The sequence below is a fragment of the Pieris brassicae genome, chromosome 3 (genome assembly GCF_905147105.1).
Source record: "Pieris brassicae chromosome 3, ilPieBrab1.1, whole genome shotgun sequence".
Classification (NCBI taxonomy): Eukaryota; Metazoa; Arthropoda; class Insecta; order Lepidoptera; family Pieridae; genus Pieris; species Pieris brassicae.
In genome coordinates this window covers 4,917,654-4,943,619 of record NC_059667.1, presented here as the reverse complement: position 1 = coordinate 4,943,619, position 25,966 = coordinate 4,917,654, and the positions used below count along the sequence as shown (strand labels likewise).

At 32.1% G+C, this 25,966-nt stretch overlaps 3 protein-coding genes and 1 long non-coding RNA gene across 6 annotated transcripts; 2 read left to right on the top strand and 2 right to left on the bottom strand.

Moving 5' to 3' along the window:
* The first annotated feature begins 926 nt into the window (after window positions 1-926).
* On the top strand, window positions 927-2,934 carry LOC123707400. Its single transcript, XR_006753492.1, has 3 exons — window positions 927-1,073; window positions 2,149-2,224; window positions 2,868-2,934. It is a non-coding gene; the product is annotated as an uncharacterized LOC123707400 (long non-coding RNA).
* A 1,153-nt stretch (window positions 2,935-4,087) lies between these two features.
* LOC123707399 (mediator of RNA polymerase II transcription subunit 18) lies at window positions 4,088-6,877 on the bottom strand. The gene is made up of 5 exons (XM_045657410.1): window positions 6,534-6,877; window positions 6,229-6,360; window positions 5,511-5,715; window positions 5,119-5,231; window positions 4,088-4,351 (listed from the first exon to the last, which is right to left on the bottom strand). The coding sequence occupies exons 1-5, from the start codon at window positions 6,630-6,632 to the stop codon at window positions 4,226-4,228; spliced, it is 675 nt and encodes a 224-aa protein (XP_045513366.1). The 5' UTR covers window positions 6,633-6,877; the 3' UTR covers window positions 4,088-4,225.
* Window positions 6,878-7,708: 831 nt separating this feature from the next.
* LOC123706818 (exosome complex component RRP4) lies at window positions 7,709-9,692 on the top strand. The gene is made up of 5 exons (XM_045656276.1): window positions 7,709-7,861; window positions 8,129-8,366; window positions 8,448-8,582; window positions 8,891-9,073; window positions 9,476-9,692. The coding sequence occupies exons 1-5, from the start codon at window positions 7,737-7,739 to the stop codon at window positions 9,689-9,691; spliced, it is 897 nt and encodes a 298-aa protein (XP_045512232.1). The 5' UTR covers window positions 7,709-7,736; the 3' UTR covers window position 9,692.
* A 396-nt stretch (window positions 9,693-10,088) lies between these two features.
* Window positions 10,089-25,966, bottom strand: LOC123706816 (choline transporter-like 2). Of its 3 annotated transcripts, none has more exons than XM_045656274.1 (13): window positions 25,599-25,966; window positions 18,278-18,400; window positions 17,711-17,874; window positions 17,250-17,439; window positions 16,585-16,796; window positions 14,024-14,189; window positions 13,667-13,892; window positions 13,182-13,362; window positions 12,527-12,665; window positions 12,110-12,263; window positions 11,457-11,748; window positions 10,804-11,029; window positions 10,089-10,543 (listed from the first exon to the last, which is right to left on the bottom strand). In XM_045656274.1, the coding sequence occupies exons 1-13, from the start codon at window positions 25,612-25,614 to the stop codon at window positions 10,443-10,445; spliced, it is 2,190 nt and encodes a 729-aa protein (XP_045512230.1). In that variant the 5' UTR covers window positions 25,615-25,966; the 3' UTR covers window positions 10,089-10,442. The 3 variants fall into 3 exon arrangements, with proteins under 3 accessions (XP_045512230.1, XP_045512229.1, XP_045512231.1); XM_045656273.1 differs by lacking the exon at window positions 25,599-25,966 and adding an exon at window positions 18,641-18,990; XM_045656275.1 differs by lacking the exons at window positions 16,585-16,796; window positions 25,599-25,966 and adding exons at window positions 14,932-15,062; window positions 18,641-18,984.

Genomic DNA, 25,966 nt, shown 5'->3' with positions numbered 1-25,966 from the left:
AATTGGAAGGTGACATTTAACGCTCAGGTAATTTAAAATACCAAAACTCTGCAAAAGCTGTGAATTTATAGAAATGACTCTTCTGGTGTTCCCTTGCGCTTTTGCGCTTCTTATAGAAAAATCTACGATTCGTACTGCTAACCGAATATTTGCCGCTACTATTTGGTAATTCTAAAATAATTCAATAGTCATTTCAGTCATTCGTCCTTTAGTGGCTAGCTAACGTACATAGAACTAGCTACCTCCCTTAACCTATTAGATAGCCCACATGGACCATGGACTTGTGCCCGAGGGGGATCAATGTTTGATTTTTAGCAAACAAAACCTTGTAGCTTTGTAGGTACAGTGTGCTAATCTAATTGCCTTCAAACAATTTCGTCTGTTTCATTTACGCAGAAATTCATAAAGTAAGGGCTTTTAGTATTGCCGAACTATACCGAGTAACAATTACTAAACTACGTTTATATAAAATGTTTTAATGTGCACCCCATTTATCTTAATAAAAGGTACAGTTACTTACGTATACTGTATAGAGACGTATCTCATAATATTTCTGTTTCGAGATCTTTTTTGTAATTCTTATAAGAAAGATTTCAGCAAAACAAAAACAATATGAGGAAGGAGCTGGCCGTTCACATACTTATGTATAATCATAAACCATTAGATTCCCGTTTCGATAAAGAAGTCTGCCGCATATTTGGAAAAAAATATACAGCCATAAGTTGGATCATGACTCATGCATTGCGATGCGTGCCACGTTCTTACTCGCGTTTATATGCGCCTGCGCCTTCCTTTTACGATCTAAGTACTTCTCTAGGCTTGGCCTCTAGGTACCTTGTACTAAAATGATAGATTTTCTTGAGCAAATAACTGCTAAGTTATAGACAATAAACAAGCTCTATCTTTACTTACATGCGAGTTAAATTAACGATGGAAAAGTAATAAGTAAAATTTAATTTTTTATTAGAATTACACATTCAATAAAGCGATAAGTTTTTTAATTAATTGATAAGATTTTATAATAATGTTCTCCAGGACATGGATAGCATGGAAGATGTTTCTGCTGTGTTTCCGTATGTAATTATTTTAAAATTTTCAAAGGAAAATAAAAAAATTGCTTTTTTAAATTTAAATATTGAGCCGAACTGACAATTACAAAACAAATGTTTTTAAAGATAAAGTCAAAAAATAAATAACTGTTTTTTAAAATATATAATAGCGGAGCAAATGAGCCTACGGGATGCCCAAAAAGGGCAGCCATCGCAACCCATTTTTAGTGGTAGCGTTCCCGGCCTTTAAGGGACTCTACACTCTAACTTTGAATAGTTGGAGTCCCTATCTCTCAGGGAAGACCCATACCGGGAGTCGATTCCACAGTTTGCTAGTTCTCTTCTTCTCTAAAGAAGTCTTGTGAAGCGTACTGTGGAAGACCAGCCATCAAGGTGATGTTCATGAAATTTTGAATGGATACGGCTCGTATGGTGTTGTATCGAGTTGGGTGGGATAAACCCAAACAATTCTTCGGAACACTGATCATAGTACACTGGGTAGAAAACGTATAGAGACGCTATGTCTCTGCGTAAAGAGGGAGAATCAGACCTATCAGTAATACGTTGGAGATTGGCAATTTGACAAGCCTTTTGCTGAATTTGGTCAAAAAGAAGAACCTGGTATTTGGGAGCACCGGCCTAGAGATACGAGCAATATTCAATATGAGGTCACACCTGAGCCTGGTAGAGCTGCATACGTTGTACCTTAGTGAAATATTGCTTAGCCCACAACACCCAGCTTTTTGGAAGCCAGTTTGGCTTTTTCTTCCAGATGACTGCGGAATTGGACTACTTTCAGTTTGCAACCCCAAGCATACTGAGGCTGTATGAAGCGCTAAGGAGAGAGTCTTCAAATTGAGGAAACACGACAATAGGATCTTTCTTGGCAGCAAACGAACAAACCTGAGTCTGAGCAGGGTTAAACTTATATGGTTGCTACTACCCCACACAGAAAGTTTCAGGTTGTTGAATGGACAAAAAGAACTGTCATGAAACTCTCTGTCGCGAGTGTGAAAAACATGCTATTTGCATTCATGATTGACACATAACAAATTTATCAACCAAGTAAATTATTTCAAAAATATTGTTCTTGGTTTAGGTACATGTTTATGCGCCAGCTACGATGACAATACAGGCATTGAGTATAAACAGAACCCTGCGCCGGATGGACACAGGTGAATTATAAAAATGTAATACTCTCCAAACAGGGTAAGGTCCTTATTGTGGCCTTAAAATAAAAATATTCGATAATGAATATAAGTTTTGTTCATATATTCAGTGGTGTTACAACTATTTATGGGTTGTTTCATTGATAATATTTCTTTACGTACAGGCAAGGCTTTAGCACCTTCTGTGTCTTATAACACGTCCATTTTGGATGTAAAACTTACCAATTTCCTCACGATGATTTAGCTCACCGTACGAGCAAGTGTTAATTGGGCACATAGAAGGAAAAATTCATAAGTATGGATCGAATGCACAGCGAATGCGTCAAACGGGTAACTAATTAGACTTATTATTGTTCTAAGTTGGTCAGTTAACAGTTTTTCTTCTATTTTTTCCCTAAGATTAGCCCCGATAGCGCCCCGATTATAATAGAATCAACCGCCGATACAAAATCTTCTAGGTAATTACATTTATTGGGCGTATGCAGGCGTTTTCGATTGAAACCGCTCTGAACACTGCAAAATGCTGAGCTTAGATTTATTCGATATCACTTTTATAGTTGTGTGTAGCTTGTGAACGTGACCGATTTGTTTATGGTTTTGATTTGAAGAAAATTTTCCAAACGTGTTTTCATAAACCATCTGCTTATAGATGCGGAATCTGTCCTACATATTTTCAAAAGATTTGTGCCTTTAACTTCGATGCAAATACCACATATATATTTGACAATCACTGCGTTATGGATTTGTACAACTGCATTCACGGTACTGGTAAGTAGATAAATGTATTAATTAAATAAATAGTATTTTTGCTCTAATTTAGGCATTTAAGAGTATAAAAACAGTTAAGGTTAAACAAAATTTAATACATAAGAATTCTTAGCTCTCACAGCAATTTTAAAAACTGTAATTTCAACTTAAAGTTTTCAAGTAAAAGTCGTGTTATTAATTTATATGCTAGATGGCGCTTATTGTAATTTTTAGTAGAACTCTAGGTTAGCGATTAGATGTTTTAATTACTAGCAATCGTAAATTTTTTACATAAATTTTACAGCCTTTATTCTGTATAGAAAAGTCAACAATATTAAAGATACCAAGCCAAAACAAATAACCGCTTCCAAGTACCATCCAGTCAACTTAATTCTGAACTGATCTGGTACAACAGTTTGGCGCTACACGATAGGGAATGCTTTCGTGATTTAAAGTAACAATCAGGAAGGCACGGTCTGAGGAGCGATTACCATTTTAGCCGAGAAATGTCTACGAGTTAATTACGCATTTAGATGTATAATTTTAATGCATAATTATTTTTTTATTTTTAGAATTTATTCCATTGAAATATGAAAATTGCTTATACTTTGGTAACTTTGCTTATGTTCATGGAATAAAACGGGAAGATATGGACTATGAAGAGGACCAGTATGCTATAATAAATACGAAAAAGAATCCAGATTTTGTATGAATAAAAAGCATTTAAAATCACGTAGTATTATTTGTAACATCTTCAACATCATCAAAACTTCTTAAAAGGAATTGAGTATTAATTTATTACAATATTGACTTGTGCAGACGATTCGAATGTTTTGGGCTTTAATATGTGACAAAGCATATGTTAATGTCATTCCCATTCAAAATGGTTTAGGTCGAAAAGTGATTTGGTCTCAAGCCCCAGTGGATTTACCACGGTTTGACAATATAAATGTTATTGTCAAATATTTGTATATAAAATCGCACAAATAAACATTTGATGGTGACGTTTTAAATATTAGTATATTTCAACGAATTTTGATTATTCAGTTGATACAAAATGTTATAAATTTCGAATCTATAAGATTATTTCTAGTGAAAGTGTGCCCAATAAAATTGTGAGAATCAAGAATTTTTTTTTTTAATGTTTCAGAGAATAAGTACATAATTTACATGTAATCCTTGGATTTAGGAATTAAAACGCAATTAGTAATTGTTAAAACATATACAATTGTGTCATAAAATGTCTTGAATTATTTTGTATTACGTTACAGCCATGTGACCTAATCTCTTATAATCAATCTTATCCAGTTGTACTAATGGTCGTAGTTGGTCGGCAAATGCGCGCATGTCTTCCCCAATAGCATCTTGACCTTGAGGTGCCAAAACCTAAGAAAACACAATTGCTTTCTATAATTAGGTTGAAATATATAAAGCATACAATATTAGCTAACGAAAAAAAAAACCTGAGGTTTTGCTATAGTATGTATGCAGTCAATACTTTGCCCAGAAGAACTCAGTAGACTGCACTGAACTTATGTATAATAATAGCATAGTAGAAGCAATTTTTTGAGAGAAAATTCATATTGTGTTTGATGAAAGGAAGATGCTGCTCTTCCTTCAACCTAATTGAGGGATCCTCAACAAGATCCTAACTACTGACTGGCACAAAAGACCTAGTGGCTAGTAAAAAAAATTATATATCCTTAGCAGTTGTATTACTTTCAGGTGTCATATTACTATATAATATGTAATCTCTTCACATTCTAAAAGCGTTTGAAGCATTTTTAAGGTAATACCATTTTATTCCGTTGATGATTGTAAACAATAAATAACTAATGCGTATATATAATTTTCATTATAACACTACTGTAGCTGAATCGCCCTACAAGCAAGTGTGAAACATTTAGGTATATTTTTTGACATTGAAAGTGAATACACTCAACAGGAATAGTAATTTCAAATAATAATGAATTAATCTTGCTATTAGTATCATAGTCACAGAGATTGGGTTCTTGGCAAAAAATACATGAATTTACCCTGTCATCAATTATTTAAGTTAAAAAACAGGTACATATAAAAAAAGAGTATAGCTTTTTTAAAATTTTGAAGCCCCAAAAAGAGGTATGTAATGTTACATTATTTGTAGTACTTACAGACAATTCAACTAAATAACTCTGAGATATTGGCTCTGGTGGCATTGAGCTTTGTGAAATCTTGAACACTTTAGCAACTGTGATTTTCATTCTACCCTTTCTAAACATGTAACCTGGAATTGCAGAGAAAAGTTCTTATTAAAATTAAACAAAATATATTTTTGCTTAGAAATCATCCCAATGGAGGAAAAAAATTCACATCTTTTTGTGTATTATAATGTCTTTTTTTCTAGGTACTGAACTTGGAACCTAGACAATATTTTCCATTGTTATAGAAAAGATCTATAGCGGCAATTTCAAAATATTGTATGCGAAAATTATAAGGCTTGATTGATAATAATGAAAGAAAAATTTAATGCATGATATAATAACAATTATAGATATAAATCTACCTTTAACACTATATTCAAATTCAATTCTACAGCCAAGTTCATTTAGAAACTCTATAAGCATTCCACTGCAAGCAATATCTAAGCTAGATCTTACAACTGTAGGTCTATTCTTGTCTCCTAAATCTGGCTGACCAATATATCGTAGTTGATAAGGCATATCTCTAGCATCCAACGCCTTTCTCACCCTTAACATAAGAGGAACCGCCTGAAATATAAGAAATTACATATCTATTGATTGTTTTCATTACTTTCAAACTCAATGTCAAATTTATATACATTTGGTACATTATTAATAAATATTAGATAAATATGGTTACCAATCCAAATCAGCTATTCAAATTTTAAACTGGCTTTCTAGTAGAATAACACCTATATAAAAAACAATAAAACTGTATGTATGGTGAAATAACAATAGAATTCATGCTAATTAGGTGGTTCTGCACATATTATGAGTGACTTAGTGAAGTCTACAGAATCTACTATACCATTGTTGTACAGTATTAAAATTCTTGCATATGGAAACTCCTACTTTGTAACATAGGAATTTGTAAATTATTATAAATTTCACCAAAATTTTTTATTCTTTAGTTTTTAAACTTATAACTATAGATCATTTTTAGAACAGCTTTTCTGTGGATTATTCAAAAATATACTTTATTTTAAATTTAAATCTCTAATTAATCTGAAAAATTTATTCAAAAAATATTATATTATTTACCTGTTGACTTGGGTCTCTCAAACTAAAACAAACTTCTTGATCATCAAATGTTTCTGGTCCAGCATCAACATTGTCACAAAGACCTCTTAATCGATGGAGTAACACTTCAACAGCTGAATCAAGAACTGAACCCTATAATTAGCCCTTATATCAATTGTGAACAATAGAAGTAGGAGAGATCAATTGATATTTATACATATACATTATATATATATATATATATATGTGTGTGTGTATTTATTTATTTCTCATCCTACAGTAATTTAATACTCATGTAATACAAAATATAAACCATTATTAATTACCTGCAATAAATACTCCTGGTTGGGTATTATATTAGCCTTTAAAGCCTGCGACAAACTGTCAGTCGCTGTGATAGGCGCTGCATTTATGGCAGACATCATGAGAAGTTACACTATAACAAACTACTTTAATTATTTCAAAAGCCGATTTATTATAAGCAACATTCAATGCAAATTGCGATGTGTACGGGAACAATACTTTTTCAATCGATCAACACATGATTGAATAATAATAAATCATTATTGAATTAAATCGCTAAACTAATAATTATGAATTTTGGAAATATTAATAATAATGAATGAATGTTTAAGTCGAAAAATACTTCCACAGTAGTGATAGACAGATAAATTAATGTTTTTACACTTGACAGTGACTTGAAATACCTTTTTTATTTTTTATGACCTGGTAACAAGCCTTTTAAGCCAAGTATTTTAAACAAGAACAACAAAATGGAAATAGTTATTTAATATGTTTATATATCTAAGCCGATACAAAAATATGGCTACCTGAGTTTGCCACTAAAGATCTCAAACTTGTAAGGTAATATTTGACAAGCTTGAGTTTTATTCAGCATTCAATCATTTGATTTGTGGTGGGTATTTGAAAATATATCATGTAGAATATCAACGTTCGGGGGAATTTTGGGAGTGAAAGGGAAGAGATATATATAAAAAAAGGTTTCACATAACACCTGAGGTGAATTAAATGTACAATATAACTAAACACTTTACTGTTATAGATCTGACAAAGCTGGATTACGTTACGTGAAGCGGAGTTATGTGGAAAAATAGTTACGAAGATATTAGCTTTGCTTACTAAATAAAAGCCTAGAATTATTAGATTAATGAGCGCTACAGTGCACAAAGAGAATAAGTATGTACTAGATAATAAAACTATCAAGAAATCTTATAAACAGGTATTAATAGATACAAATGGAGAAGGGACGTAATTAATGCACCGTCATTTTTGTTAGAAATTGTTGTAGAAATATCTATCAGTTTCTCGACATGAACTGTCATTTTCATACAAATTTAGTTTTCTACTTTCTATATACACTACTGGTAAGGTAACTTGACTAAACCACCTGTCCTGTCTTTTTTTTACTCTATGATAATGCATGGTACAGATTAAAGAACTTACTTTTTGTTTCAAAACATTAAAAATTATTGGATTATATTATATTCCTTCGTCATTGAGAATATAAAATGTCTGGCCATGTTTCTATTAAACTCGCATCTGAAAGAGTTAATCCTAGCGTTGCATCCAATAACGAAATACCCCGATTTTTCACGCCCGGAGAAGTGATATGTGGTCTTGGAGATTTTATGCGGTAGTTAACGAAATTTATATATTAGTAGATAGGCAGCAGTCTAAATTTCTATGTACTGAAACTATATATTTATATTTCTATGTAAGTCATAACTTAAAATTACTTTTTAGTTATTATAACTAAGAAATATAACCTCAACACATGTTTACTTTTGATGTGTAGTTAAGTTTGTAAAGATTCAGCTTGTGCCTATAGACTTGTATTTATTGCTAATATTATTAAGATTTGATTCAAAATATTAATTATGATGTATAATTTCTACTTCAGAGGCCATGGTACCTATTTAGAAGATAACAACATAAAATCATCAGTGGCTGGTGTTATGCAAAAAGTTAATAAACTTATATGTGTACATCCCTTGAAGAGCAGATATGTTGGTGAAATTGGTGATGTAGTAGTTGGCCGTATCATTGAAGTGCAACAGAAAAGATGGAAAGTGGAAACTAACTCCCGGTTAGATTCAATACTTCAATTGTCATCTGTGAACCTGCCTGGCGGTGAATTGGTAAGAATATAATATAATAAAATTAAATATATTATATTGTATACTTTCTTTCCTAATATCCTATTATATATTCTTTTAAAGAGAAGAAGGTCAGCTGAGGATGAACAAATGATGCGACAGCTTCTAAAAGAAGGAGATCTAATAAGTGCAGAAGTTCAAAGTATATACTCTGATGGTTCTTTATCCTTACATACAAGAAGTTTAAAGTATGGCAAGGTAAATTTATATACATTTCTCTATATTATTCCACCTCACACAGTCACGCTAGTTCCTAACATCTCGTATGTAATTTGTAATCAAGTATTGAACAATTATTCTATTGTGTTATGGAAGAAGACAACCCAGGACCAAAATCCAAAGATGGCATTGGTTATGTTTATTGAGAATATGGGTACGGATAATCTTCCTTTCCATCCACTAAATACATCTCAAAATAATGAGGAATCTGCAGAGTACTTATATTTTAAATTATGTTTTTATGTAATAATACTTTTAAAATATTTAGCATCAAAAATTTATTACAGTTACAACAAGGTGTTATGGTAAAAGTTTTCCCATCATTGATCAGAAGAAGAAAGAACCACTTTCATGTTTTTTCCTTTGGTATATCAATGATCATAGGCAACAATGGCTTTATTTGGATCAGTCCAATCCCCAGGGAACTTACCAATGAAGAAAGAAATGTTAATCCAGATACCAGTTCACCGGTAACAGTAAATGTTTCAAATACCTACCTTTGCCATTAAACTCAAATTTGTGTGAAATATTAATTTTATTTTACTATTTGTTGGAGGTGATCGCACTCTCTGCTTAGATTCTGGTTGCACCGAGGAAATTGTATCACAAAATTATCTTTCACATGTAGATCATTTTTATACTGTGGTAGCACAACAAATGTGTATAATGCATTCTCTATATCTTATATTTATGTCAAGGCAACTGTGAGTTAGGTCCTCCTTGAATCAAATCACTGTAAATTACTTATCTGTACTGAATGTATAAAAATAATTTCCATCCCCAAATATTCTAATCATCTAAATTGCTGTAAAAAGACCTGTTACTTCACTCATATCAATAGCAAGGCTTCAGTATAATTTCATATTTTACAGGAAGTGAGCAAGCATGAAAGAAAAGCAATTGCTCGTATGAAGAACTGCATAGCTGCTTTAGCCTCATCAAAAATGATGTTAGACGACAATAGCTTAAGATATGCATATGAAGAAAGTTTTAAATATCTAAATGTAAAGGATCTATTAGACACAGAAGCTATGCTTGATGTTGCATTCTTAACACAACATCGAATAAATGATTATGATGAAGATTGAACACAATTTTTATTTATTATAGGACTTATATAATAATTCTTTGGTTTTGAAATTTTGTTTATTTCAAAATATCTATAAATAGTAAAGTTCTAATTGTTTATAAATTTTAAAAGATTTATAAAAAATTTAATGTCTAAATGCTATTAATAATTTGACTTTCAATACTGCTTAATACATATTTGGTATTAAACAAATAATAAAACTTACAAAATATTTAAATTCTAAAATTCATATATACAAATTGTGTGGAATATTAGTATAAAAATACCTAATGGTAAATTATTGTAGATCACAACTATGCTGCTTAACACTTTGGCACAATATTACATAGTGGATGGAATATCATTTGAAATTTGAATCCATTATCATAGACATCTATTACAATTTTTAAAGTCAAAATTCAATATTAGCGCTTACGGTTGGTGCGTCATAAAATCGAAATCTGTACTTTAATTTTAATATTCGATGCGAGATAATTGTTATCTCTCATCGCTTTGAAACCAAATAATCTACGTTCATTACGATGAATTTTATATAACATTTTAGGTTCAATAGAAAATGAATTTGTAGAGATATACTTCTAAATGTAAATATTCAAAATATCAGCATTCTACGCCTAGTCGTCGATTCCTAACGCCTTTCGTTAATCTGAAACCGATCCGACGCTATGTTTTGGTAGTTGAATAATTATCTTAAATTTCTTGAATAATACGATTAATTTAAACACTATTTAAAGTTGTTAATATTTAACTTAGTTAAGTTTCTTATTTCTCTTGCCAAGTATTTTTAATAGATTTTTAGACATGAAGTATGGTTTGTCGGGCGAGCCGTCGTTCCGCTCACAATCTTCCACTGTAAAGTTAAGTACATGTTAATTATTTAGTCAAATATATCAATTGAAAGTATGTTAATTCTTGACATATATTTAGTATTTTCGTTAATTCTGTTTAATAAGTGACGTTCGTTTAAATTGGTATTAACATTGAGAGACGTGATATACTTTTGTAACAGTAATTATAAGATACCGACATCGAAATTATGAAGGCTATGATTTAAAAAAAAATACTCGAATTTGTTTTAAGCCTTTTTAGGCGAAATTGTGCAAAACTTACAAAAGCAGAGAAACAGCGTGTCCACAGCCATGGAGTATACATTAAAGAAAATAGTACAAATGAGGTAGGTGGCTACGCTCAGTATTATCGCTGGTACGTAGTTGTAGTGCAGTTTTTCGCCATTAGTTATTTCGTAGACATAGTTCCATTCAAGTAGATAATACACCGCGAATCCAACGCCGATTGAGATCAATAGTTTTGATAGGAAAAATATAAAGTCTGCTACCTGTAGAGTTATAAAATAGCTTGCTAAGAATAATGCTCCAGCGTGAATATATGTGATTCATTTAAAGATGTGTGATATATCATTACTTTGAAGGCGCAAAAGGCATTAACTTCTACGTTTATGTAAGAAATACTTTTATTATTCCTAGAATTGTTTACATGTTTTAAGCTGTATAAGCTTTTTGTTAATAAAACGCCTGTTATGGTTTGGTAAGTTATTATAGTTAGCTTTTCAATATCATACTAATTGTCGTTTACCAACGTATAATTATTAGACTTAGTCTTATATTTGTTTCGGGTTCGACACAGCGACACCGACAAGTACAAGTTGCTGATCACACTTGATCAAGAAAATGGTCAACTAAGGTCGACGAAACATTGCGGCAACTCCCGCTCCCATATAACAAATAAATATTTAAAAAACTTACCTTATCCAAAACAACAACCCTAACAATGTTTCTCATGAGTAGCGAGAATGCATCGTGTGCACTCTTGCAGAAGTTCTTTCCGTGCACAGCGCACATAATATACGCATTCTTATTTATAAACTTCAGGAAATTTTCCAAACACCAGAAGAAGCATTTGCAGAAACACATGATGCATCGTGTGAATGGATTATCGAATTTCTTAAGTTTTCTGTCTAGATATTCTAATATAACCCTTATTACTCGAACAATTGCAATAATTAAAGCCCCTAAAGCAACCGTGCCTAGATGGTAGCTGGAAAAGTAATGGCTAAATTTAGATTTTATATTAAAATAAAATATTTTCACCTAATATCATTTATATGATCGTTTGTAAATTATACTTAGAAGTATGATTTTTACATGGCATACATATTTATCAATTGCTTGTAAATAACTAAATTAAATTATTTAAATCATGAGAATTTTCGTAATTTATATTAAATAACAAACACTGTACGGTTCTAGAGTACACTTTAAAAATAAGAGGATATAATTTATTGTCTTTATATAGACTTATGACTTAATAGGTCATTATTGACCACTCGATATTTAGAATACATGAAATGCTTTCATAATGTGCATATATCAGGCGAGGATATATATAAATAACTCACCGAAGAACTCTATATATTCCCGAAGTGAGAGTGAAGAATGGCAATTCCCTCTTTTTGAAAGTCCAGTACCAAGTGGAGAATGTGCTCGCCAGCATCATATCAGTGATGCCACTAATGAAAAACATTGTCCAGAAGAAACCAAGCAAATTGACCACTGAAATTTCAATATTATATAAAGCAAATGAACTTGCATGTGCAATATTTCTATAAATCATATATATTTATTTTACCATAAACCAGATATCACGGCAAAGGCACGTATTTTTCTTGCCCATATATTAAATCCATTTGATTTCGAGCTGGGGTTATAATGTACGACTCAGAGTTTAGAAATAGAGGGTAAATGCTCTGCTACATTTGTATTCTACGGCTTATGAGATTTATTATGTCTTTTTAAAGGAAAAAATCTATACTTACAATGCAACGCAATCACACTATTAGGATTTTCGATTCCCGTAAAATGACAGGAGGCTAAGGAACAAGGCATTAGGCCTCCTACGGATTGAGTGTCACGGCACACACTTATAAAATTGGCTGGATTACACGATTGCCCTTCCTGAAAGAGCAGAGAATTAAGTTAAAATAACAAACCTTTTTATAACGAACTAGTTGCCCCGCGAACTTCGTTTCGCCTTAGTATGTTTTTTTTATTAAGCCTACCTTTATAGTACCTAGCTAGTACACCAATATATGGTACATTTCACTATGCTATCCTATGAAGGCGCTTTATAGGAATAAAAATTTAAGTAAGTATATACTAAATAAAACTAAATATTTCATTTTTTCTATTTTTTCTTCTAGAAAACCTTCCTCAGAGTTTAAGGAATAAAAAAAAATACTTAAATTGGACCAGCCATCTTCGAGTTTAGCGCTTAGCAACATATTTTCTGATTTATATTTATTTATATAAATAATTTGAAAACTTAAAAAAAGTTTTATTTAATTGTAATGGAAAAACTGACTGATAAAATATTTCTTTATTTATTCACCGTAAAGAGTATAATATGATTAATTAATTAATTTTTTGTTAATTATACAAAAATAAACTCTATAAAAATCTTGTTTTGTGTACCTCAGTATAAACGCCGGCACAGCTACATGTTGTATCATTCCGTAAGTTTACTACTCGGAATGATGATTCTCCGATGGAGAGGAGCAGCATCAGCACCAACACCCCATACGCTATAATACCACATTGTAAGATCCATGGGAACACTGGAAACAATACTGTCGACTTGATCGCTGTTACTGCCCTGAAATAAATAAAAATTAGAAAATCGCGATCCTACTTTAGAGATCTAGGATAGTCTGTATAAAAAAGTTAATATAATATATGAAACAAAAATCTAGTACTTATTAGGTATAACTAGACGATACGATAATGCTACAACTAGGCAATATGGTAAGGGTAAAATCTTACAAACTCATTGAACGTAAAATATTTACAATATTGTGTGGAAAGCTGATTGGATCTAAATCTTTGAAAATAAACGTACATTGTTCAAATAAATTATGTATACAAATTGAATAGTAGATATTGGTAAAAAATTAACTCACTTGCTGCCTTCACGTATAAGGGCAATAGCAATCGATATCCTATTTCGTAGAAATATCACTACTAGTAGTAGGATTAGGAAAATAACCGCCAAAGCAATTAATATAACTAGCCACGTTTGGTATTTGGCAAATATAGATTGTGCGTATCCCTTTAAATTGTTGGTTTGGTAGAGACCCGCTGGATTTGCCTTATAGTATTCAAAATTCTTGTAACAGAGATACATAGCTGGAAAAAAAGTATCAATATTTTATTATACGTCTTCTTATGATTTGGAGCGTATTCAAACAATAGGCTAATATAATTATTTGTTATTTTCGGTAAAGTTGCTGCAAATTGTAACATAATAATTAGCTTACCGAAACAGAGCAATGCTAATAGACCAGCAATTGATACCCAAACGACCGGAGCCACGACCCATCGCAGCAACAAAATGTATATGAAGCATAGCACGAAGACTGCAACCAACGCTCCTGCTAAGTACCATCTAGACTGGACCAGGTCTTGAACTATTTGTGATGATAGCTGTACAGGAAACACATAGTAACTTAGCCATATAAAAGTGTGGATATGTTTATTAATTAAATAAATAATATGTAAATATTTTAACGACAACCTTATATAAACTGTACAAAGCAATATATGTTTTTTTATAAAATCTGCAAAAAATGGCTTTCTTATCTGCTGGCTATAACAGAAAGATCGGGCTCTCATAAGCTGAAATAAAATTTAATTTCAGTGCATTATGTCATAGTTTTTAAGTTTAGTCAATGCCAAAAAACATCTTGATAAAAATATATAGAAATCTTTAAAAATAATAAACTGCAAATTTAAATTGTAAGTAACGCGTTTGTTCATGTAAAGTGGTTTCAGTGCATTAATTATAAAGCTGTTGATGCAATATGCAAATAGAATATATAGTTCGACAGAATATGCGCATAGAGCAATATCAATTAATATATAATTATTTATTAACATATGTACACATAATATTAACAAGATATTTACAATTTAAATAAAAATTATTTAGTGCAACGGGCAGCCAACTCAAGCAACCCTAAAATATATATTTTTAAAAACTACAATTAAGCATGCAATATCCATTGAATATACTACTCGTTTACTATAAAAGTAAACGATATTTTAGAATCTAAAAATGATTTTATTAAAAAATTACGTAATTTTGTGTTTCAAATTAATGCAAAAAATTTACTTTTGTTTCTTGGGAATAAATTGGTTTTGTAATATAGAAAATAAAATCATCTACCTGATCGAACTTTATCAAATTGGCGAGTTGGTCAATTATTTCATCTTGGCCAAGGTTTAAGGTACCATTGCTAACTTCTTCTAACACGTCCACGACGACTGACGTCACGTTAACAAAGCACCTCCCCAAAACTGCCAGATACCAGTGCATTAGTTAAAAGCAGATGTTATTTCTATATTATGTAGCGTTATATTTACAGTGTAATTAATACGGGAGTGAGAATGCTCTACGAAAAACGAAAAGATTACGAGTTCCGTTTAAATATGTTATTTGTTTATTTATATATTTAGTCTGGCCATAAATACTGTTACCACTAAAAATAAACTAAATGTGATATTTAGTTTATTTTTATTATTTGAATTTGGAATCTGTCCTTTTTATATGATTGTTCATAGACTTTTCTCACTTTGGCGCCAATAGATTGTACAATATTTTGCGATATTAAAATGGAGTGGGGTGAAAAAGGTAGTCAAACCAGTAAGGGAAAGAATTCGAAGAAATCCTGTCCGAAAGCAAAAGATATCTTGGAAGATGAAGATAGCACCTAGAACCATGTCGCGTATATTAAAAGATGACTTAGGACTTGTAGCCTATAAGAGACGTACTGGTCATTTCTTAACTGACAATACAGTCATAAATTGTTTTATATTTATGTATTAAACTAACACACTTTAAAAGTTATAAAAAAAATATTTTTTTATTGTTTCAGTATGTATGGCAAGACTAGGTATACAATATTATAATCCAAAACAGCAGAGAACAGTTTTGGCTTAGTGGCTTCAACGTGCGACTCACATCCTTGAGGTTGTAGGTTTGCACCCTTCTTTGTGCGCATTTAACATTCGCTCGAACAGTGAAGGAAAACATCGTGAGTAAACCTTGCCTTAGACCCAAAAAGTCGAAGGCGTGCGTCAGGCACAGAAGGCTGATCACCTACTTGCCTATTCAATTTACAAATGATTATAAAACAGATACAGAAATCTGAGGCCCAGGCCAAAAAGGTTGAAGCGCCATTAATTTATTTTATTTAATTATAGGCATGTAGACACGCGATATGCATTCTTACGTCTGTGAAATCACAATGAAACGCAACATTTCGTCTTTCGTTTTACTCTCTCACCACCACGGCCTTATTATGAAATGCGGACTTAAGATAGTTCTTTGTTACGTTTTTTCCATATTAAAATGGTATGTATAATACCAAACGCTGTAAGCTTTTTATAATAAGGCTGAAAAGGTTTTAATATATTTTGTTATTTTATGCCCGCATCTCCAAGGAACTGTTTCGAAGCATCGAAGTATCTTGAGGTTAGTAGTACAATTAGTCCGCATAGGTTTCATTCTGTTGAAGGAGTTCTAACTACTAACGAATTGTAAGAACAACTAGAAAACCTTACTTTACCATAATTTAATGGTTTCCTCTATGCCAACATGATAATACATTTAAACAAAATTTCTGCTTCGCTAGTTTTAAACTGACACCGTCATTCAAATTCAGTAAACTAAATGAGTTAACACAACTAAAATGGTTAAAACGTCTAAAGCATATTTTAGAATTAATATCGTCACATGCAATGTATAAGTAAAATGCAAAGCGTTTAGTAGTGCGTTCACATATCATTTGCAGAATTTCGTGCAGGCAGCACTACATACAATATGCGCCTCTCGTTCATTTTCCTTAGTGAAAAAGGTCACCCAGCTTGCAGCAATCCAACCGATGTAAGAATCGAGTGCTGTGGCTCTATTCAGCAAAGATTTCTGGGCCTCGACTGGGTTTCGAACACATTCCTCGTTTCCACTTCGGATTCCGTCTTTAGTCTTTGGGCATTGTAGAGTTGAAAGGTCACCAATGCAGCGGAACAACACTGAAGCGCCATAACTTTTGTACTTATAATAAAGCAGGCCAACAATAGACACAACAATAAGCGCTGTTTGTCTGTACTAAATCCATTCTTTATGTCAATTAGGGACAACACACAAAAGCAAAACACTGTCAAACAACAATCACACACACACGGAATGTCTGTGTACAGCCACTAATAATTGGATTTATACTAATAACTTAGTCATATGTTTGTTCTGACAAGATATTGATTTGTAAATTGACTAGCGATTGAGCATTTTTCTGTTTCTTTTGGATTTAGTACAATGAAGGTGATAATGTAAAATACAGTTCTATACTGAACTTTGTCACTTTTTTCAGTATCAAGTACCCAGATACAAATCTCACTAGACAGGTGGACCGGGTCCGTGGCTCATTCGCATTCCGATTCACAGTTTGATTCCCTCATTCAATAATAAATAAAATTAATAGATACCTGGTTGACTAGCTAATAGGAATCGCGCACACTTTTCTTCTTTCATATACTGAAGTGCCTGTGAACTTGTCATGGTATTTATATTTACATCATCGGTGCAGACCATTTTGGATCTTAGCGATTCAAAACTGGTTTGACTCAATTCCTTTTCGAAAATAATTGTATTGTCCGGACAATTTTCCACGCAAACCTGGAAAGATTTTTTTAAATATCTCTAATCTTAATCTTAGTTATGTTTTGGGTAATTAAAAAAGCTCACGTGATTCTGGATAATTATTTTGTCGCCGAGTTACTTTAAAGTAAAGTAAAGATTCCTTGAACTCAAATGATATCAAGGGTAATTTCGTTCAAGATTACACTTATGATATTTAAATATATCAAATTAGTGTCCAATATATCACCCCGTTAAGACTTTACATTACTGTTATAGTATATTGCTTAAACAAACTCTTTAAGAATACCTGCGTAGTGGGACAACCAGTGATTGGAGTGCCAGGAGAAAGACATTTGGCAATGTTGAAAAACATAAGATTTTTCTTCTCTTCGAGTCCAGAATCTAGCCCACATCGCCGGCCCTTTGAGTCGATTGGTGCTAATATTTTTTCAATGCTACCGCGTGTCAAACCTGACAGGAATACAATTTAGATGTGATATATGATCGTCTCGTAGAATAAAGTTGATAAAATGTTTTTATTCAAACGCTGACTGATCAAGAACGTTAAACATTTATTAAATAATTTATGATTAAGTAGTTTCTTAGGTGCACATTTGATACTAATATATTCAAAGTGTAGGAATGGTTCATAGCGGAATAGCTACTGGATACCGCTCTAAAGAATCGTGGACGCATATATAACATACCGTTTTCTTAAAATGCAATAATTCCTTGACGCACAAGCGGTTCTAACAAATTATGACCTCAGGGTTGAAAATAGAGCGCATTACCACATGGTAATTAATACTAATTAGGCTGATCAACATTATTTAAATTGTAATTGATACTAAACTCGATTTTTGACACAACTTACCGTAATATCCAACGTATCCCCATCCTCCAAGGAAGAGCACAAATACAATCAGCCATAATATATCAGTACAGGAGCGATTGTGAATGGGGCCGTTGAAATTTGGGTCATAACTTATCGGTTCTCCTGAAAGATAACACAGATAACTATTAGGAACAAATTAAAAAAAATATATAATACAAACATTAAAAATCAATTCAGTTAAAAGTATTCCATAATTAGTAGTTCAGGAGTTGCGTTCTTTCGAGATGCAACTACTTCTTATCAGCAAAACACCGTTTTGGGCACATACACGTAAATCGCAATAGGTTTTACTAGTAGATTTCTGTTCATAAGCTATAGAAGTATAATGTCATTTTAACTTACGTGATTCTCTAGGTGATACGTATGAATCTCCACAACAAACCATATTTTTAAACCTCGTTGCAAATTTATAAGGGCAAAAACATTTTATAACGTTTGTTATGGTCAGAAATATACTTGTACACAATGTTATGTGCTATCAATGACTGAGCCCTTATCATGATAATATCATTTGCGTTAGTTATCTTATGTCAACGATATATTAATGGGGTAAGTAGTAAACAAAATAACTTATTTGGTGTAGACCTAACCAACTAGATTTGCTGCTTTGACCTTAGTTGTCTATTAAATATACATATTCGTTACACAACAGAGGATATACTTATGTAATAGGAATGTTTATTCTATTCAGTTATTTAATGTAAATTATTGAAATTAACTTTTAAACATCTTTTCAAATATTGAGTCGTAATGCAGTAATAATCCCTATGGTATAAATATTTTAGTGACTTTGATATTTTTAAAAGGAAAATGGCGAATATCGAAGGAATAAACTTAATTAAAACAATAATTGAATTTCTAAGTCTTATTAATTACTGCAGATCGTAACCTTCAAATATATAGGCTAGAAAAGTGTTTCTAGTATTTCTTCTAAAGCAGTGCCAACTTGGGGGTTTTCCCCCAAATTTTGGGAGAATGAATATGTTCTGGGGTTTTTTGGTATGGACTTTTATTTAGGGAGATTCCAGATAGAAATTTTATGTATTTTTGGAACATATTTGGAACTACTTCTCAAGCCGAGAGATTACAACAAAAATAATTGGGGTTTCAGTCGATATTTAGTGGTATTTGAAGATGGTACTAGGGGGAAGGTCCTGAGAGTTGGAATCACTGTTGTTAAGGGATAATGTAGCAAAGTTTAAACTGCCATATCTACATGATAACTTACACGCTGCAGTCAATACGTGTTTGTCAACGACCACACGCACAGGTCGTATCTAAATATAAGATCTATTTTGTTGTCTAAATACGTATCCTTCAATAATCTACGAGTTATATTTAGACAATCTCAAAGATAATCCTTGCTCAAGAAATAACTATAAGTAGACCGAAGACAATTAAAGTAACGTTTAATTGTCTTTGCCATAACTAAATACTGCAGAGTAATAGCGGAACGCACTTCAGGGATACCACCCCCCTATCAGTGCTTAGGCTAATCTCTTTTTATTGTAAAATTTTTGTTGTTTTGAACCTTGAAAAACCACTTTTTTGTTGTTATAATAATATCTATTTTTTATTTATTTAACTAAATTTAACTAACTTTTTATTTATTTATTTATTAACATTTAAACAAAATTGAACACAATTCAATAAAAAGGAGTAACTGGCAGCCTTATAAATTAGATAAGGTAGGGAAGGAGTGCAAAAATACGTATACGTATAGTTATTAAGGGAAAACTAAGCAGGAACAAAAACAAACAAACTAAAAAAGGATATAATATGAAAAATAAAAAGTGATACGATAATTTAAGATCAGTCTTACGTCAGTTATTACATTAGAACCCGTTTAAGACGATCAAGCTTAATACGATTTCACGCATAATACATTACTTTACGCCAGTCTCTGCATCTGAGACATATTTTCATACATTTCTTAACGCTTAATACGATTCGTCATCTCGCTTAAAACGCCCGAGCCCTGACGTCGTGTTGGAAGAAGAACCCGAGATACTGCAGGGTTTTTCTGGTTATTCTTCCATTGATGACACTGTAGCACCGTACGAAAATCAATCAATTGAAGATCTTATTGAGAATGTGAATGACACACAATACGAGGTCCTATGTGATGACGATGAAGACGAAGATGAGTCAACCCCGTTTTTGTCGAACACCTAGGCATTATTTGGATCAAAGGGAAGACGCACTGCAAAATTGAATTATGTTGAAAATCTTTTAATTGCTAATGCATCAAATTTTATGTCAAACCAAAATAAGTGAGTATTTTAAATAATGTAATTATAATTACACTATGTATTTAATGTAATTTATAAATGTATAATTTAATACCTATATATAATACATAATAATTCATGTATTATGTTTTAATTTTGGTATAGATAGGGAAAATAATACGTACTGTATATAATTTCGTTCCCGCATAATACGCTTTCTCGCTTAAAGCGCGTTTTTGGGAGGGTCCCTGAGGAATCGTTTTAAGCGGGTTTACTGTAGTTACTAGTACGAAACTTAGGGATACGATATGGACAGGTAATGTTTGTACAGACTTTTTGTATATCTATACTCCAATAAGGAGCCAAAAACTGCATCTAAAGTTACAGCCCCCTAGTATAAAAATGATTACGATAGATTAATGTCGAAATTCTCGGTGGATAAATAATAAGTCCTTGAGTTATTAATGTTATAATGAGAGTTATAATGAGACCAATTATTTAATTAAAGACAATTGGTTTTGAAGCCTTGGAGCGTCAATGGTAAAAAAACTTAAGCAGTGTTTTTATCTCAGTTTCTATGACAAAGTTCAAATAGTAACAACTAGGTACCCACTGAGACTTTGCGTAATAAGCGTTACTATGGAATATTACGTAAGTGTAGGAAATCATTAAACCCATTGGAAATTTTAATGCTTAAAACAAACACTACTCTGATGTAAAAATCATATCTTATAATGGTTTTACGTTATTTGAGTATTTATATTGGTTTTTGTAATTATTGTTAAGGAAGTTGTAAACTTTTTCGTTCAAACCAAATGATTTAATATCCTTATATTATTCAGACTTGGCAAGGCAAATTACCCAAACATATAACATTTAAATTTATTTGGAAAATATTTAATAATTTTGAACACAACGGCGTGGAACATTATGAAAATAATCACTTTGTTAATCTCTTTGTTCACAACTTCTTGTTTACAATAAGATTTAATGAATATTTTATTTTCACTAAATTAAACACAGGATATTACGAAACTACACAATAGTTTGTTGGCAGTTGAGTGCGGCACACGCGATACTGGTGGACTTATTGTATCATTACCTTGATTTTGTATTAAATCTCTTGCACTATAGTTTCACATAAATGTAGCTTCGTATGACATCACCATAGTTTGTATAAAAGGTGGCTGTTTATAAAATACGCACCTCAATCTCAAATTTAATATATTATCAAATATTTTTCAGGGAGATTAGCAATAATATTATAACTATTTAACGATATATACAGGTGTCCCAAAAGTTGACGTCAAGTCGAAATTTTCTCATAGGTAATGCCACACTATTTATGCCACAAATTAAGTCATGTATTTTTGGAGTTATGGAAATTTTCCTTTAATTCCAGAAAATGTACACCATGTGACAGTTTTTTCATTCCTGTTGTTACAAATATTTACTTTTTGCCAATGTTTTTTCTCTTACGTCATCCCGAATAGTGCTTTAGTAACCTATGATCCTAAACCCTGTGCCGAACACTCCAACTTGTAGGAAAATGTCATTTTATACCGTACCAAGTTTTCAAAATGAATTTTTCGCACTAGTTCAACTGATCGTCATGAAAAAAAAATGTACTACTCCAGTTTGGCAAGCAGCTTTAAAAGTTCGCGCATTTAATAAGGATTGTAACGTGGTATAACACTTACTTCAAAAAAAAAATTTGTTAAACAAAGTCTGTCTCAAAAACACCGAGAAGACCCACAATTCTTAGAAAAAATTTTATGGTCGGATGAATCAACTTTTAAAAAAGACGGCTACATGAACCTACACAATCTGCACGAGTGGCACGTCGAAAATCCACGATTGATGAGACCAGACAGATCACAGTACCGTTTCAAAGTTAACATGTGCACTGGAATTTTGAACGGAAAAGTCATAGGGCCTTTTGAGTTACCAGAAGTTTTAAATGCTGAAATTTATTTAGATTTGACAAAATCATTTGCCCAATTTGCTGGATGACGTGCCGCTTACTATTTTACGAGATATATGCAGTTCCAGCAAGATGGTTGTCCAACGCATTACAGCCGCTTAGTTCGAAACCACCTTAACGAGGAGTATCCAGACAGATGGATAGGGCGGGGTGGTACAATCTCGTGGCCCGCACGCTCACCCGATTTAAATCCTCTTGATTTTTTTTACTGGGGAGCAGTAAAGGAAAAAGTCTATTCCAAGTCGATTCAAAATGTAGAAGACCTTAGACAGAGAATAGCGGAAGCAGTAGAATTTGTGAATAATGGACGATTTGCCCGCTTCATTTCACGATCTTTTTTAAGGAGATGTCGAGCCTGTATTGCAGCTGAAGGATGGCAATTTGAACATCTTTTATAAAAAAAGTAATAAATCTAATCATAAAAAAGAAACTGTCTATTTTACTTATTTGCGTCCGTATGTCATAAGCGTCACTATCTGTCTCGCTCACATTTTATGTCTCTCTCCATCTTATTTAAACCACGCTGTGGTCATTAGGGTCGTTTTGGGTGCGCTAGAATCATTTGTTGTAATTTCAAAGAGGTTTCAGAGAGAACACATATTGGAATTGTTTGTACCCTCGACCCTGCCAGTGACTGTGTGGAAAAAACGACGGGGAATTTGAGGTATTATAGACTTAGAAGTGTAGGTCCGATAGCAGGTCAGGTAACACGATATGACGACGTTCATAAATCATACTTACAACAATATTGTCTATGCGAGAGAAGTATCGTGTCTCTGGACTTGTAGAACATTAGTTACCGGAAATGCTCTATAAACTTTGTAGTTCATGTGAGAAGACTACAAAGGCAAGTAATGAAGTTAATCTTGTTAGGCGTCGCTAAGCCTTCTGTTAAGACAATGGAAACCTATTAAATTAATTAATAGTTAAAGGAACAGCGAACAGAACCTGCAGAAGCATAAATATGCTTTCTATCAGGAATTATCTTTTAAGGTAAAACGTATGAAGAACTGATCTGATTTTTTTAAATATCATGAAAACACAATTAAAGTGTTTTTCTTAAAGAGTAGGAAATAAATAGTTTCAGAACGGGGAACAAGGACCAGAAAGCGCGAGGATAAAGATGCTTTCAATCAACAAGAACCTCTTTTAAGGTACAAGGTACGAAGAAGTGATTTAAAACATAATAAAAACTGTTTTTCTAAACGGGTAGGAAATAAATAAAAAAACAATTTGTCCTTATCATATTCCTATAATTCAGCGTGATTGTCGTGATGCTTGTAAATTATTGTCCTTGTATTAGATTTTAATTGATGTTTAAGTAGCTAATAAGATTTGAATTTCCTCACAATGTTGTATCACTACTGATACTTTGACTAAATAAAAAATAAATAAGTCCCGTTTCAAGAATTATGATTTATTACAAGCAGATATATTGCTTTTACTTGACGGCTTTCGAAATTGTTGTTTCGAGGATAACTTCGACATACTAATGCCAGAAGGTATCATAAAAATAGGTGACGCTCAAGATAAATTTATTTACGTTACATACACACATTATTTTTAGAATACATTTCTGAACGTTGAAATCAGTGGTTTGACTAGTTTTTATTTTTAATATTATCTAATAGTCTAATACATAATAGCCAAAATAGGATAAACGCATATATCAATTATTATGAGAAAAAAAACCACCGCAACCGAACTTAGATCAACTAGAATTATTATTAATTGTGACTGACTTTTGAAAGCCATTTGTGCTGATCCTCACTGAGGTCTAATGAAGTTATTAAGTTTGATAGTTTATAAATATAAAACATTGTATAATGGAATCGAACCTGTTGCTCTTTTTGTTTTGCAATTGTACGCTATTTGCAATTGCATATCTAAGTATAACGTTTTGTTTACATAATGTGTTGTTGCGATCTAGTTTTCCAAGGACATACTTTAACCGTAGTAAGCAGTTGTATGCAGCAAAGTTACAAATATTTCTGATAATCTTAAAATAAATCTACAAGAGGGCTTTTAAACTAGCTAGCTGAATTTATAATCTTCTGTTAAAACATCTTTTTACAATCAACTATTATTCATTATATGCTACAAACTTATTTTCTTTAGGAAGGTGTTTATCTACCAGTGAAAGTATTTTTTAAATATATTTTAAATATATATCTAAGAAAGAAACTAGAAATTATGACTCAATAAGGTAAACCCGTGATACTGTTTTATCTTATCACAAACTAAGAGGTATTTAATAAATGCTAATAAACTGTCGAGTTTTGTAATATAACAAAGAAACTGCACTGCTGTTATACGTCTTAGCCTGTCTATTCCTAATACATACCTACTATGTATCTTGGATACTAATTTCGTCGGAGACTGCTTTTTATCGAGGTTTTAGGAAATTGATATACGCTATCAGTTGTATCCGGTAATATAAGTAAATTATCAAAATAAGTTCATAATCTTTAAAATAATTCTAGCAATAAATATAATCAGATGACGAACACAATAGTATTTTAAATTTTATATAACTACTAATAAGTTAGGACAATAAATTAATTAGTTAAGAGTGCTTCATAATAGGTCTGTGTATCTGATCTTCGGCAATCCCCCGGTACAATTCGAACTCATGCCCATGAGGCAAACATGTTCGAGTAAGACTGACCAAGTATTTTCTAACCATGAACAGTTATAATTTCATAAGAATTCTAGTCCAGGACCTATAAATTATTCCCCTTGTGGGCTTCAAATTAGCCATAGTGGCGGTATCTTTTAAAAATAATCTGTAGCAGTTATCCTGCCCACATCCTCCTTAGTTCGGTGTGTATAAAATTGCCCATATACCTACCTAGCAATGAAATTAAATTACTAGACACACACTTTGTTCTATATTACTAGAAGGTAAGACAATCGACTCTTCTATACAATAGTATAACTGGCTTTATATTTTGCTATAAATAAATTCCTTACATTTTATTACAAGTAGGTTAGCTATTTTCTTTTTGAGCAAGATCCAAGCTCAAAAATCGCGATTGACGAACACAGGCAAAGTGAAAGGGGCTATTCAATGTAAATTGCTTACCATAATCTTTTCCCATTGTATCGACTGCAATCAAAACATATAGTACTCCAAGCACTTTCCTTATTCTTATTTACACAGAAACTGTGACTCAGTGAACTAAATCAGATATAGTTAGTTATAATTGACCGTCGCGTCGCCTCCGGAAAAACACAATATCTGACACTTAAATAGAAACTTATTTAACTTGAAATTACCTAATAAAAGATAAATAAAAAATTTCATAGACGTTATAAAGTTTAACACTTATTGTATCCGTAATATCTTTACTTTTGTTTACGTTCACGAAAGCAAAAGTTCATCAAGATCATGAGGATACGCGTGTAACATCGAGCAGGGCCGTGCTGTGACTGATCACTGATGGTAATTTG